Source organism: Bombina bombina, chromosome 5 (genome assembly GCF_027579735.1).
Source record: "Bombina bombina isolate aBomBom1 chromosome 5, aBomBom1.pri, whole genome shotgun sequence".
Taxonomy (NCBI): domain Eukaryota; kingdom Metazoa; phylum Chordata; class Amphibia; order Anura; family Bombinatoridae; genus Bombina; species Bombina bombina.
The window spans coordinates 1,139,031,023-1,139,046,138 of NC_069503.1; the positions used below are offsets into that span (position 1 = coordinate 1,139,031,023).

Here is a 15,116-nt window from a genome sequence, read left to right on the forward strand (position 1 = left end):
CAGGGGCCATAGTCATGAGGAAGGAGGCTGGCAAATAGGCTTCTCCAAAATCCAGGGAAGCAGGGCAACCTTCCATTTAAAGGGCCAGTCACAAATAGCAGTTTGTAACATGTAATATGTGTAGAGTTGATGGGACATGCATAAGGCTATCCTAAGGAAAAAGTAACATGTAATATGTGTAGGCTTGATGGGACATACATAAAGCTATCCTAAGGAAACAGTAACATGTAATATGTGTAGACTTGATGGGACATGCATAAGGCTATCCTAAGTAATAAGTAACATGTAATATGTGTAGACTTGATGGGACATGCATAAGGCTATCCTAAGGAAACAGTAACATGTAATATGTGTAGACTTGATAGGACATACATAAGGCTATCCTAAGGAAGCAGTAATATGTGTAGACTTGATGGGACATACATAAGGCTATCCTAAGGAAACAGTAATATGTAATATGTGTAGACTTGATGGGACATACATAAGGCTATCCTAAGGAAACAGTAACATGTAATATGTGTAGACTTGATGGGACATACATAAGGCTATCCTAAGGAAACAGTAACATGTAATATGTGTAGACTTGATGGGACATTCATAAGGCTATCCTAAGGAAACAGTAACATGTAATATGTGTAGACTTGATGGGACGTGCATAAGGCTATCCTAAGTAATCAGTAACATGTAATATGTGTAGACTTGATGGGACGTGCATAAGGCTATCCTAAGGAAACAGTAACATGTAATATGTGTAGACTTGATGGGACGTGCATAAGGCTATCCTAAGGAAACAGTAACATGTAATATGTGTAGACTTGGTGGGACATGCATAAGGCTATCCTAAGGAAACAGTAACATGTAATATGTGTAGACTTGATGGGACGTGCATAAGGCTATCCTAAGGAAACAGTAACATGTAATATGTGTAGACTTGATGGGACATGCATAAGGCTATCCTAAGGAAACAGTAACATGTAATATGTGTAGACTTGATGGGACATGCATAAGGCTATCCTAATAAAACAGTTACATGTAATATGTGTAGACTTGATGGGACATGCAGAAGGCTATCCTAAGGAAGCAGTAACATGTAATATGTGTAGACTTGATGGGACATGCATAAGGCTATCCTAAGGAAACAGTAACATGTAATATGTGTAGAGTTGATGGGACATGCATAAGGCTATCCTAAGGAAACAGTAACTTGTAATATGTGTAGCCTTGATGGGACATGCGTAAGGCTATCCTAAGGAAACAGTAACATGTAATATGGGTAGGCTTGATGGGACATGCGTAAGGCTATCCTAAGAAAACAGTAACATAATATGGGTAGACTTGATGGGACATGCATAAGGTTATCCTAAGTAAACAGTAACATGTAATATGTGTAGACTTGATGGGACATGCATAAGGCTGTCCTAAGGAAACATAACATGTAATATGTGTAGACTTTATGGGACATGCAGAAGGCAATCCTAAGGAAACAGTAACATGTAATATGTGTTGACTTGATGGGGAATGCATAAGGCTATCCTAAGGAAACAGTAACATGTAATATGTGTAGACTTTATGGGACATGCAGAAGGCTATCCTAAGGAAACAGTAACATGTAATATGTGTAGACTTGATGGGACATGCATAAGGCTATCCTAAGGAAACAGTAACATGTAATATGGGTAGACTTGATAGGACATACATAAGGCTATCCTAAGGAAACTGTAGCATGTAGTATGTGTAGACTTGATGGGACACACATAAGGCTATCCTAAGGAAACAGTAACATGTAATATGTGTAGACTTGAAGGGACACACATAAGGCTATCCTAAGTAATAAGTAACATGTAATATGTGTAGACTTGATGGGAAATGCATAAGGCTATCCTAATAAAACAGTAACATATAATATGTGTAGATTTGATGGGTCATGCATAAGGCTTTCCTAATAAAACAGTAACATGTAATATGTGTAGACTTCATGGGACATGCATAAGGCTATCCTAAGTAATAAGTAACATGTAATATGTGTAGACTTCATAGGACATGCATAAGGCTATCCTAAGTAATAAGTAACATGTAATATTTATAGACTTGATGGGACATGCATAAGGCTATCCTAAGGAAACAGTAACATGTAATATGTGTATACTTGATGGGACATGCATAAGGCTATCCTAAGAAAACAGTAACATGTAATATTTATAGATTTGATGGGACATGCATAAGCCTTTCCTAAGAAAACAGTAACATGTAATATGTGTAGACTTGATAGGACATGCATAAGGCTATCCTAAGGAAACAGTAACATGTAATATGTGTAGACTTGATAGGACATGCATAAGGTTATCCTAAGGAAACAGTAACATGTAATATGTGTAGACTTGATAGGACATGCATAAGGCTATCCTAAGGAAACAGTAACATGTAATATGTGTAGACCTGATGGGACATGCATAAGGCTATCCTAAGGAAACAGTAACATGTAATATGTGTAGCCTTGATGGGACATGCATAAGGCTATCCTAAGGAAACAGTAACATGTAATATGGGTAAACTTTATGGGACATGCATAAGGTTATCCTAAGGAAACAGTAACATGTAATATGTGTAGACTTGATGGGACGTGCATAAGGCTATCCTAAGGAAACAGTAACATGTAATATGTGTAGACTTGATGGGACTTGCATAAGGCTATCCTAAGGAAACAGTAACATGTAATATGTGTAGACTTAATAGGACGTGCATAACCCTATCCTAAGAAAACAGTAACATGTAATATGTGTAGACTTGATGGGACATGCAGAAGGCTATCCTAAGTAATAAATAACATGTAATATGTGTAGACTTGATGGGACATGCAGAAGGTTATCCTAAGGAAACAGTAACATGTAATATGTGTAGACTTGATGGGACATGCATAAGGCTGTTCTAAGAAAACAGTAACATGTAATATGTGTAGACTTGATGGGCTTTTTGGTTCTTATCTACCATAAAATTCTATGTAATTCCTAACAATATCCTCTTAACAGATTGGAATTGGAATCTTGGTGTCTCATTGGGAGACTTTAGTATTAAGAAATGGGTGTGTTAAATACACTATATGGCCAAAAGTATATGTTCACCCCTACTAATTATTGACTTCAGGTGTTTCAGCCACACCTATTGCTAACGGAAGCGTAAAATCCAGCACATTTCCATGAAATCTCCATAGGCAAATATTGGTATTACAATTGGTCATAGTAAAGAGCTCAGTGACTTTAAACGTGGCACTGCCATCTACTATAGTTTGGTGGAGGAGTGATAATGGTCTGAGGCTGTTCAGGGTTTAGACTATGCCCCTTAGTTACAATAAAGGGTCATCTTAATCCTATGACAATTGTGTGCTTCCATTGTTGTAGCAACAATTTGAGGAAGGAACTTTCCTGATCCGTCATTACTATGCTCCTGTGAACAAAGAAAGGTTCATGAAGATATGGTTTGACAAGTCTGATGTGGAGGAACTCATGTGACCTATACAGAACACTGACCTCAACCCCATTGAACACCATTGGGATGAACTGGAACACCGATAGCAAGCTAGACCTTCTTGTCCAACATTAGTGTTTGACCTCACAAATGCTGTTTTGCTTGAATGGGCACAAATTTCTGCAGACACACTCCGAAATGTATTTTTGCCAAATAGTGTATGTAAAATGAATCTGATCAATGTTATTAAAACCAGTATCTCAGTGAAAATAAATAAGTTGAGACGCTTGGTCACAGAGTGGCTTTTGGTTAACTAGTTTCTGTGTTTTCTATTTTTTAATTACTATATCAGTTTGGGTTTATTTTCTTGTAAAATGTACTTCTAAAAGCTAATGATATCTTTCGTGGTTGCTCTGCAATCACCACAATCAATCACTGATTTATTACCTTATATTTAAAGGGTTTAAAGAAGCCAAATATAGAAGAGATCAAACATGCAAGGAATGCAGTTTTCAGTCCCTCTATGTTCGGCAGCTCGTTGCAGGAGATCATGAACATGCAGAAGGATAAATACCCAGACAGACAGCTGCCTTGGGTACAGACGCGGCTGTCTGAGGAGGTGCTGGCACTAAATGGTGACCAAACAGAAGGCATATTCAGGTAAACAAATAATGTGTTACTATTCTTATTATTAATGTGCCAGCATATTCCACAGCTCTATACAAGGGGTACAGTAAATAAACAGAGGATAGATATAAGCAGACAGAAGGAATAGAAGACGCTGCTCACTGGAGAGTTTAGAAAATACTTATGTAGACAAAGGGTGGGGGAGTAGCTTGTTGAGTCAGCTGATTGTAAGTCTTAGACTGACATAAATAGCAATTTTTCAGTTTAGATAACTGTTGTTAAATGTGCATTTGATAATTTATGGGTTTTAGGGATTCACTCCTCTAAATAGTTAAGGTTGTGGGGCAATTTAAACCTGTTAATGATTAACAAATTGGGGAATAGTACTTACAAGATCATGAAGCTCTGCTAGAGCCAAATGAGGGAGTACGTAAAGGTGAGAGAAGTGATATAAAGAAGCGTTGTATTTTATTGTGAGGACTTAGTGGTTGGGGGCTAGAATTTTACATTTAATGACGGAGGGTAATGGAAGTCATTTAATGATGGAGGGTAATGGAAGCCATTTGATGATGGAGGGTAATGGAAGCCAGTAAAGGGATTGGTATAGAGTGGGTGGGAATAAGCCATGGATTAGATCAATAAATCTGGAGGAAGATTGAAGTCTAAATAATATTTTATCGGGTAGGCCAATTAAAAATGAATGGGGTAGATAATATATGATATAAATCTTCCTTTTTTTTTTTTTTTGGTAAAAATTTTTAGAATTTTGATTAATCCAGTAGATGAGGATTGAAGGAGATGGCATAGTCCAGTATTCCATGTGTTGAGTGCTTTTAAACTGGGTAATAATTAATATATGGTAATGGGAGGTCACCCATGAACCAATGTTAAAAAAACATTGGTTATCTGAATTTGAAAGGAAGGGTATATATATATATATATATATATATATATATATATATATATATATATATATATAAAATATATATATACTGTATATATATGCGCTATACAAAAGGTACTATGCAAAATATGTATACATATATTACCCAATACAATCATATCATATATCATCATATCATATCATCTGTACATTGAGTCCAAGAAAAATGTAATTAAGGAATTGCTTGAGAAAAAAAGTGATAATCACTGTCAAACGTCACTTCAAATGCCCTCAATCCATATGAGGTAAGAAAGATCATATCGGTAAAACACTTGTCACCTCTCAGAGTATGGAACTGGATAGCCTGAAGGCTCCTTCGTAGTAAAGAGACAATCTCCAGCAGTCTGTAATGCCTGTGTCACCTAAATTTGTGGTTATGATGAATCTCTCAACACAGACTGTGCCCGGCTGCTTCAGAGGAAGTAAGTTTACAACTGAGTGGGGGCTGTATATGAAGTGACGTTCGACAGTGATCATCACTTTTTTTTCTCAAGCAATTCCTTATTTACATTTTTCTTCGACACAATGTACACATGATATATTGAATTGTATTGGGTAGTATATGTATACCTATTTTGCATAGTACCTTTTGTATAGCACCATCCTGCTTCTTTCTGTATTTTTACTTGTGTTTAGAGAGGTTTGAGGGACCTCCCTTTTACTTAGGACAGGCTGCTATTATCTGTAATCATCTGCAAATACTTTCATACACTTTTTTATAGTACTGGATGTGAATTCACCTAGTATTATAGGTGTCCGTGTAAGAAGCGCTAGTGGGGTTTGTCAGTGGATTTATCTCCTGACATTCTATTTGTTCTGTGTATATATATATATATATGTACATTAGATTTTTATACAGATGTGGATGTCATCATAGTAGAGGTGGTACTACAATCCAAATAAGGTTAATAAGGTTATGAGTTTTTCATGTGTACATACAGAAAGAGATGGTTAGTTAACAATTAGAAGCAGTCTCTTTTAGTCCAGTTGTGTATTTCATAGAGGAGAACTTTCCTGAAAATATCAGTCTGATCCCACTTAACAAGGTCAGTCCAGCCTTGAAATATATTAGGCAACTATCCTCTGGACAAGGACAAGGAACATGGCAACCCCATTTGGACATTTTTGGGCTTTGCCACTGAGGTGCAGCCATATTACTTATAAAGACATTGGGCAAGTAGTCCACTTTTGGTTCCCCAGGGTCGTATTGCAAATACATATAAAAAGAGAAACTCTCGACCAGGAACGAACAACAGCTTAATAGCTTGTTCTATGGCCAGTTACCACATGGGTGCAGCCTCTTTTGGCCTAATTGTGCTTTTCACAGATGAGAACTTTCCTGAAGTATATCAACTATTTTTGCACCTCACAAGGTCAGTCCAGGGTTTAAATACCAGGCAATTCTCCTCTAAATACGGAACATGGCAACCAATCATCTGGGGTTGCCATGTTCATTCTTCAGAGGAGGATTGCTTGGTATTTTGGGGCTCTACTGACCTTGTTAGGCGGGATCAGACTTATATACTTCTGGAAAGTTCTCCTCTGTGAAAAGCACAATTGGGCTAAAAGAGTTTGCTTCTATGTGGTAACGCGCCATAGAACAAGCTATTGAGCTGTTGTTCGTTCCTGGTATAGTACTCTTTCTGTATGTTTTTCATCTGTACAACCATAGAGTAGGAGGCACAGGACTGAGACTCAACAGACTATCATAGAGTTGATACTAAAAAAGAGAGATTTAATTCAAACAGTAATATGGCTGTGCCATCCATCACATTAAAGTTTAGAATATTTAGTATGACAGGGAGATGAACAGCGTAGAAAGGAGCAGAGAAGTAGTGAATCAGTCATTGTAATGGAGAGTTGAATGGAGGTTGCACGCATGCGCAACCCGAACAGTAAGTGTGCTCACTCTTTAAATAGTAAGCATATTATAATTATTATTTTTCATGGAGGAGTCGCAGGCCGCCAATTTGACACCCCTGGTATATACTATCAACATAGGGTGAACATCAAAGGAGCTTAAAGAGAGATGGGGTAGAAGGTATCTCCCAGGAGGTACAGCTGGGTGAAATTGGGATACTCGCACTATCTCACTTTCTGTCACCACCTCTTGGTATGTGACCAAAGTGATACTGTGTCAGAGGCAGTGACCTAGGTTTCACTGATAACAAGAAGTCATGAACGGATGTAAGTTTCTTTCATGTAATTGGCAAGAGTCCATGAGCTAGTGACATATGGGATATACAATCCTACCAGGTGGGGCAAAGTTTCCCAAACCTCAAAATGCCTATAAATACACCCCTCACCACACCCACAATTCAGTTTTACAAACTTTGCCTCCTATGGAGGTGGTGAAGTAAGTTAGTGCTAAGATTTCTACGTTGATATGCGCTTCTCAGCATTGTTGAAGCCCGATTCCTCTTAGAGTACAGCGAATGTCAGAGGGACGTGAAGGGAGTATCACTTATTGAATACGATGATTTCCCTAACGGGGGTCTATTTCATGGGTTCTCTGTTATCGGTCGTAGAGATTCATCTCCTACCTCCCTTTTCAGATCGACGATATACTCTCAATTTACCATTACCTCTACTGATAACTGTTTCAGTACTGGTTTGGCTATCTGCTATATGTGGATGGGTGTCTTTTGGTAAGTATGTTTTTTATTACTTAAGACACCTCAGCTATGGTTTGGCACTTTATGCATTTATATAAAGTTCTAAATATATGTATTGTACTTATATTTGCCATGAGTCAGGTTCATGTATTTCCTTCTGCAGACTGTCAGTTTCATATTTGGGGAATATAAACATCTTTTAAAATGAAATTTATTTCTTACCTGGGGTTTATTCTTTTTTTTTTTTTTTCAATTGACTACTTCTTACAAATTGCGGGCGGTATTAGGCCCACGGGTGCGACAAATGCTAAACTTTATTGCGTCATTTTTGGCGCGAAGATTTTTTTGGCGCGAAAGAGTGCGTCTATGACGCAAGTTCGTCATTTCCCCACGGTTGCGTCATTAGTGACGCGAGTGTGTCATTTCCGGTTATTTTTTGGTGCCAAAAAAGTTTAGTTACGTTGTGCGTCATACTTGGCGCCAACTTTTTCATTATTTCAATACCCCATTGATGTTTGCCTCTTGATTTTTTCAATATCAGAGGGCTATGCTATTTGCATTTTCTCCAACATAGGTGTGTCCGGTCCACGGCGTCATCCTTACTTGTGGGATATTCTCTTCCCCAACAGGAAATGGCAAAGAGCCCAGCAAAGCTGGTCACATGATCCCTCCTAGGCTCCGCCTACCCCAGTCATTCTCTTTGCCGTTGTACAGGCAACATCTCCACGGAGATGGCTTAGAGTTTTTTAGTGTTTAACTGTAGTTTTTCATTATTCAATCAAGAGTTTGTTATTTTAAAATAGTGCTGGTACGTACTATTTACTCAGAAACAGAAAAGAGATGAAGAATTCTGTTTGTATGAGGAAAATGATTTTAGCAACCGTAACTAAAATCCATGGCTGTTCCACACAGGACTGTTGAGAGCAATTAACTTCAGTTGGGGGAACAGTTTGCAGTCTCTTGCTGCTTGAGGTATGACACATTCTAACAAGACGATGTAATGCTGGAAGCTGTCATTTTCCCTATGGGATCCGGTAAGCCATGTTTATTACGATTGTAAATAAGGGCTTCACAAGGGCTTATTTAAACTGTAGACTTTTTTTGGGCTAAATCGATTGATATTAACACTTATTTAGCCTTGAGGAATCATTTATTCTGGGTATTTTGATTTAATAATATCGGCAGGCACTGTTTTAGACACCTTATTCTTTAGGGGCTTTCCCAAAGCATAGGCAGAGTCTCATTTTCGCGCCGGTGTTGCGCACTTGTTTTTGAGAGGCATGGCATGCAGTCGCATGTGAGAGGAGCTCTGATACTTATAAAAGACTTCTGAAGGCGTCATTTGGTATCGTATTCCCCTTTGGGTTTGGTTGGGTCTCAGCAAAGCAGATACCAGGGACTGTAAAGGGGTTTAAAGCTTAAAACGGCTCCGGTTCCGTTATTTTAAGGGTTAAAGCTTCCAAAATTGGTGTGCAATATTTTCAAGGCTTTAAGACGCTGTGGTGAAAATTTGGTGAATTTTGAACAATTCCTTCATGTTTTTTCGCAATTGCAGTAATAAAGTGTGTTCAGTTTAAAATTTAAAGTGACAGTAACGGTTTTATTTTAAAACGTTTTTTGTACTTTCTGATCAAGTTTATGCCTGTTTAACATGTCTGAACTACCAGATAGACTGTGTTCTGAATGTGGGGAAGCCAGAATTCCTATTCATTTAAATAAATGTGATTTATGTGATAATGACAATGATGCCCAAGATGATTCCTCAAGTGAGGGGAGTAAGCATGGTACTGCATCATTCCCTCCTTCGTCTACACGAGTCTTGCCCACTCAGGAGGCCCCTAGTACATCTAGCGCGCCAATACTCCTTACTATGCAACAATTAACGGCTGTAATGGATAATTCTGTCAAAAACATTTTAGCCAAAATGAACCCTTGTCAGCGTAAGCGTGGCTGCTCTGTTTTAGTTACTGAAGAGCATGACGACGCTGATATTAATATCTCTGAAGGGCCCCTAACCCAATCTGAGGGGGCCAGGGAGGTTTTGTCTGAGGGAGAAATTACTGATTTAGGGAACATTTCTCAGCAGGCTGAATCTGATGTGATTACATTTAAATTTAAATTGGAACATCTCCGCATTTTGCTTAAGGAGGTATTATCCACTCTGGATGATTGTGAAAATTTAGTCATCCCAGAGAAACTATGTAAAATGGACAAGTTCCTAGAGGTGCCGGGGCTCCCAGAAGCTTTTCCTATACCCAAGCGGGTGGCGGACATTGTTAATAAAGAATGGGAAAGGCCCGGTATTCCTTTCGTCCCTCCCCCCATATTTAAAAAATTGTTTCCTATGGTCGACCCCAGAAAGGACTTATGGCAGTCAGTCCCCAAGGTCGAGGGAGCGGTTTCTACTTTAAACAAACGCACCACTATTCCCATAGAGGATAGTTGTGCTTTCAAAGATCCTATGGATAAAAAATTAGAAGGTTTGCTTAAAAAGATGTTTGTTCAGCAGGGTTACCTTCTACAACCCATTTCATGCATTGTCCCTGTCACTACAGCCGCATATTTCTGGTTTGATGAACTGCTTAAGGTGCTCGATAGTGACTCTCCTCCTTATGAGGAGATTATGGACAGAATCAATGCTCTCAAATTGGCTAATTCTTTCACTCTAGACGCCTCTTTGCAATTGGCTAAGTTAGCGGCTAAGAACTCTGGGTTTGCTATTGTGGCGCGCAGAGCGCTTTGGTTGAAATCTTGGTCGGCTGATGCGTCTTCCAAGAACAAGCTACTAAACATTCCTTTCAAGGGGAAAACGCTGTTTGGTCCTGACTTGAAAGAGATTATCTCTGATATCACTGGGGGTAAGGGCCACGCCCTTCCTCAGGATCGGCCCTTCAAGGCTAAAAATAGACCTAATTTTCGTCCCTTTCGTAAAAACGGACCAGCCCAAGGTGTTACGTCCTCTAAGCAAGAGGGTAATACTTCTCAGGCCAAGCCAGCTTGGAGACCAATGCAAGGCTGGAACAAGGGAAAGCAGGCCAAGAAACCTGCCACTGCTACCAAGACAGCATGAAATATTGGCCCCCGATCCGGGACCGGATCTGGTGGGGGGCAGACTCTCTCTCTTCGCTCAGGCTTGGGCAAGAGATGTTCTGGATCCTTGGGCGCTAGAAATAGTCTCCCAGGGTTATCTTCTGGAATTCAAGGGACTTCCCCCAAGGGGGAGGTTCCACAAGTCGCAGTTGTCTTCAGACCACATAAAAAGACAGGCGTTCTTACATTGTGTAGAAGACCTGTTAAAAATGGGAGTGATTCATCCTGTTCCATTAAGAGAACAAGGGATGGGGTTCTACTCCAATCTGTTCATAGTTCCCAAAAAAGAGGGAACGTTCAGACCAATCCTAGATCTCAAGATCTTAAACAAATTTCTCAAGGTCCCATCGTTCAAGATGGAAACCATTCGAACTATCCTTCCTTCCATCCAGGAAGGTCAATTTATGACCACGGTGGATTTAAAGGATGCGTATCTACATATTCCTATCCACAAGGAACATCATCGGTTCCTAAGGTTTGCATTCCTGGACAAACATTACCAGTTCGTGGCGCTTCCTTTCGGATTAGCCACGGCTCCAAGGATTTTCACAAAGGTACTAGGGTCCCTTCTAGCGGTGCTAAGACCAAGGGGCATTGCAGTAGTACCTTACCTGGACGACATTCTGATTCAAGCGTCGTCCCTTCCTCAAGCAAAGGCTCACACGGACATTGTCCTGGCCTTTCTCAGATCTCACGGCTGGAAAGTGAACGTGGAAAAGAGTTCTCTATCCCCGTCAACAAGGGTTCCCTTCTTGGGAACAATTATAGACTCCTTAGAAATGAGGATCTTTCTAACAGAGGCCAGAAAAACAAAGCTTCTGGACTCTTGTCGGATACTTCATTCCGTTCCTCTTCCTTCCATAGCTCAGTGCATGGAAGTGATCGGGTTGATGGTGGCGGCGATGGACATAGTTCCTTTTGCGCGCATTCATCTAAGACCATTACAACTGTGCATGCTCAGTCAGTGGAATGGGGACTATACAGACTTGTCTCCGAAGATACAAGTAAATCAGAGGACCAGAGACTCACTCCGTTGGTGGCTGTCCCTGGACAATCTGTCTCAAGGGATGATGTTCCACAGACCAGAGTGGGTCATTGTCACGACCGACGCCAGTCTGATAGGCTGGGGCGCGGTCTGGGGATCCCTGAAAGCTCAGGGTCTTTGGTCTCGGGAAGAATCTCTTCTACCGATAAATATTCTGGAACTGAGAGCGATATTCAATGCGCTCCAGGCCTGGCCCCAGCTTGCGAGGACCAGGTTCATACGGTTTCAATCAGACAACATGACGACTGTTGCGTACATCAACCATCAGGGGGGAACAAGGAGTTCCCTAGCGATGGAAGAAGTAACCAAAATTATTCTTTGGGCGGAGTCTCACTCCTGCCACCTGTCTGCTATCCACATCCCAGGAGTGGAAAATTGGGAAGCGGATTTTCTGAGTCGTCAGACATTGCATCCGGGGGAGTGGGAACTCCATCCGGAAATCTTTGCCCAAGTCACTCACCTGTGGGGCATTCCAGACATGGATCTGATGGCCTCTCGTCAGAACTTCAAAGTTCCTTGCTACGGGGCCAGATCCAGGGATCCCAAGGCGGCTCTAGTGGATGCACTAGTAGCACCTTGGACCTTCAAACTAGCTTATGTGTTCCCGCCATTTCCTCTCATCCCCAGGCTGATAGCCAGGATCAAGCAGGAGAGGGCGTCGGTGATCTTGATAGCTCCGGCGTGGCCACGCAGGACTTGGTATGCAGATCTGGTGAATATGTCATCGGCTCCACCTTGGAAGCTACCTTTGAGACGAGACCTTCTTGTTCAGGGTCCGTTCGAACATCCGAATCTGGTTTCACTCCAGCTGACTGCTTGGAGATTGAACGCTTGATTTTATCGAAGCGAGGATTCTCAGATTCTGTGATCGATACTCTTGTTCAGGCCAGAAAGCCTGTGACTAGAAAGATTTACCACAAAATTTGGAAAAAATATATCTGTTGGTGTGAATCTAAAGGATTCCCTTGGGACAAGGTTAAGATTCCTAGGATTCTATCCTTCCTTCAAGAAGGATTGGAAAAAGGATTATCTGCAAGTTCCCTGAAGGGACAGATTTCTGCCTTGTCGGTATTACTTCACAAAAAGCTGGCAGCTGTGCCAGATGTTCAAGCCTTTGTTCAGGCTCTGGTTAGAATCAAGCCTGTTTACAAACCTTTGACTCCTCCTTGGAGTCTCAATTTAGTTCTTTCAGTTCTTCAGGGGGTTCCGTTTGAACCCTTACATTCCGTTGATATTAAGTTATTATCTTGGAAAGTTTTGTTTTTAGTTGCGATTTCTTCTGCTAGAAGAGTCTCAGAATTATCTGCTCTGCAGTGTTCTCCTCCTTATCTGGTGTTCCATGCAGATAAGGTGGTTTTACGTACTAAACCTGGTTTTCTTCCAAAAGTTGTTTCTAACAAAAACATTAACCAGGAGATTATCGTACCTTCTCTGTGTCCAAAACCAGTTTCAAAGAAGGAACGTTTGTTGCACAATTTGGATGTTGTTCGCGCTCTAAAATTCTATTTAGATGCTACAAAGGATTTTAGACAAACATCTTCCTTGTTTGTTGTTTATTCAGGTAAAAGGAGAGGTCAAAAAGCAACTTCTACCTCTCTCTCTTTTTGGATTAAAAGCATCATCAGATTGGCTTACGAGACTGCCGGACGGCAGCCTCCCGAAAGAATCACAGCTCATTCCACTAGGGCTGTGGCTTCCACATGGGCCTTCAAGAACGAGGCTTCTGTTGATCAGATATGTAGGGCAGCGACTTGGTCTTCACTGCACACTTTTACCAAATTTTACAAGTTTGATACTTTTGCTTCTTCTGAGGCTATTTTTGGGAGAAAGGTTTTGCAAGCCGTGGTGCCTTCCATTTAGGTGACCTGATTTGCTCCCTCCCTTCATCCGTGTCCTAAAGCTTTGGTATTGGTTCCCACAAGTAAGGATGACGCCGTGGACCGGACACACCTATGTTGGAGAAAACAGAATTTATGTTTACCTGATAAATTTCTTTCTCCAACGGTGTGTCCGGTCCACGGCCCGCCCTGGTTTTTTTTTTTAATCAGGTCTGATATTTTATTTTCTTTAACTACAGTCACCACGGTACCATATGGTTTCTCCTATGCAAATATTCCTCCTTAACGTCGGTCGAATGACTGGGGTAGGCGGAGCCTAGGAGGGATCATGTGACCAGCTTTGCTGGGCTCTTTGCCATTTCCTGTTGGGGAAGAGAATATCCCACAAGTAAGGATGACGCCGTGGACCGGACACACCGTTGGAGAAAGAAATTTATCAGGTAAACATAAATTCTGTTTTTTCCCATTCCTGAAACTGTCATATAAGGAAATAGATCATTTTGCTTTATATGTTGTTTTTTTCTCTTACATTTTGCATGATGTCTTACTTTGATCCTGCCTCAGAAGCTTCTGCTGGAACATTACTGCCTGACATCGGTTCTACCAAAGCTAAGTCATTAGTTATAAAATTGTAGAAATTATATCGCTGAATGTCATTTGTAATAGTTGTTTTGATAAACTTTTACATGCAGATAGTGTATCCATCAGTAATAGTACATTGCCAGTTGCAGTTCCTTCAACTTCTAATGTGCATAATATACCTGTAAATTTTAAAGAATTTATTTCTGATTCTATTTTGAAGGCTTTGTCTGCATTTTCACCTTCAAATAAATGTAATAGGTCTTTTTAAAAATTCTCATTTAGTTGATGAAATTTCAAATGACCAACTATATGATAATTTATCCTCTTCTGTTAAGGATCTATCTGATTCAGTAGATCCTCCTCAGACATTGACACTGACAAATCTACTTATTTATTTAAAATTGAGTACATGCGTTCTTTATTAAATGAAGTGTTAATTACTTTGGATATTGAGGTAACCAGTCCTCTTGACGTTCAGTCTAATAAACGTTTTAATGCTGTTTTTAAACCTCCTGTGGTTTCTCCAGGGGTTTTTCCTATTCCTGAGGCTATTTCTGATATGATTTCTAAGGAATGGAATAAGACAGGTACTTCTTTTTATTCCTTCTTCAAGGTTCAAAAATTGTATCCTTTGCCAGCAAAATCTATAGAGTTTTGGGAAAAGATCCCCAAAGTTGATGGGGCTATTTCTACTCTTGCTAAACGTACCACTATTCCTATGGAAGATAGTACTTCCTTTAAGGATCCTTTTGATAAGAAGCTTGAATCTTATCTAAGGAAGGCCTATTTATATTCAGGTCATCTTCTCAGACCTACAATTTCTTTGGCTGATGTTGCGGTGGCATCAACTTTCTGGTTGGAGAATTAAGCGCAACATGAATTGGATTCTGACATATCTAGCATTATTCGCTTAA

General features: G+C 40.2%; 1 protein-coding gene across 1 annotated transcript in view; it reads left to right on the forward strand.

Moving 5' to 3' along the window:
* Positions 1–15,116, forward strand: part of ARHGAP39 (Rho GTPase activating protein 39) — an 847,370-nt gene that overhangs the window by 710,682 nt on the left and 121,572 nt on the right. Inside the window, 1 exon segment of the mRNA XM_053715434.1 lies at positions 3,923–4,122. Within this exon segment, the coding sequence (XP_053571409.1) occupies positions 3,923–4,122 (200 nt within the window).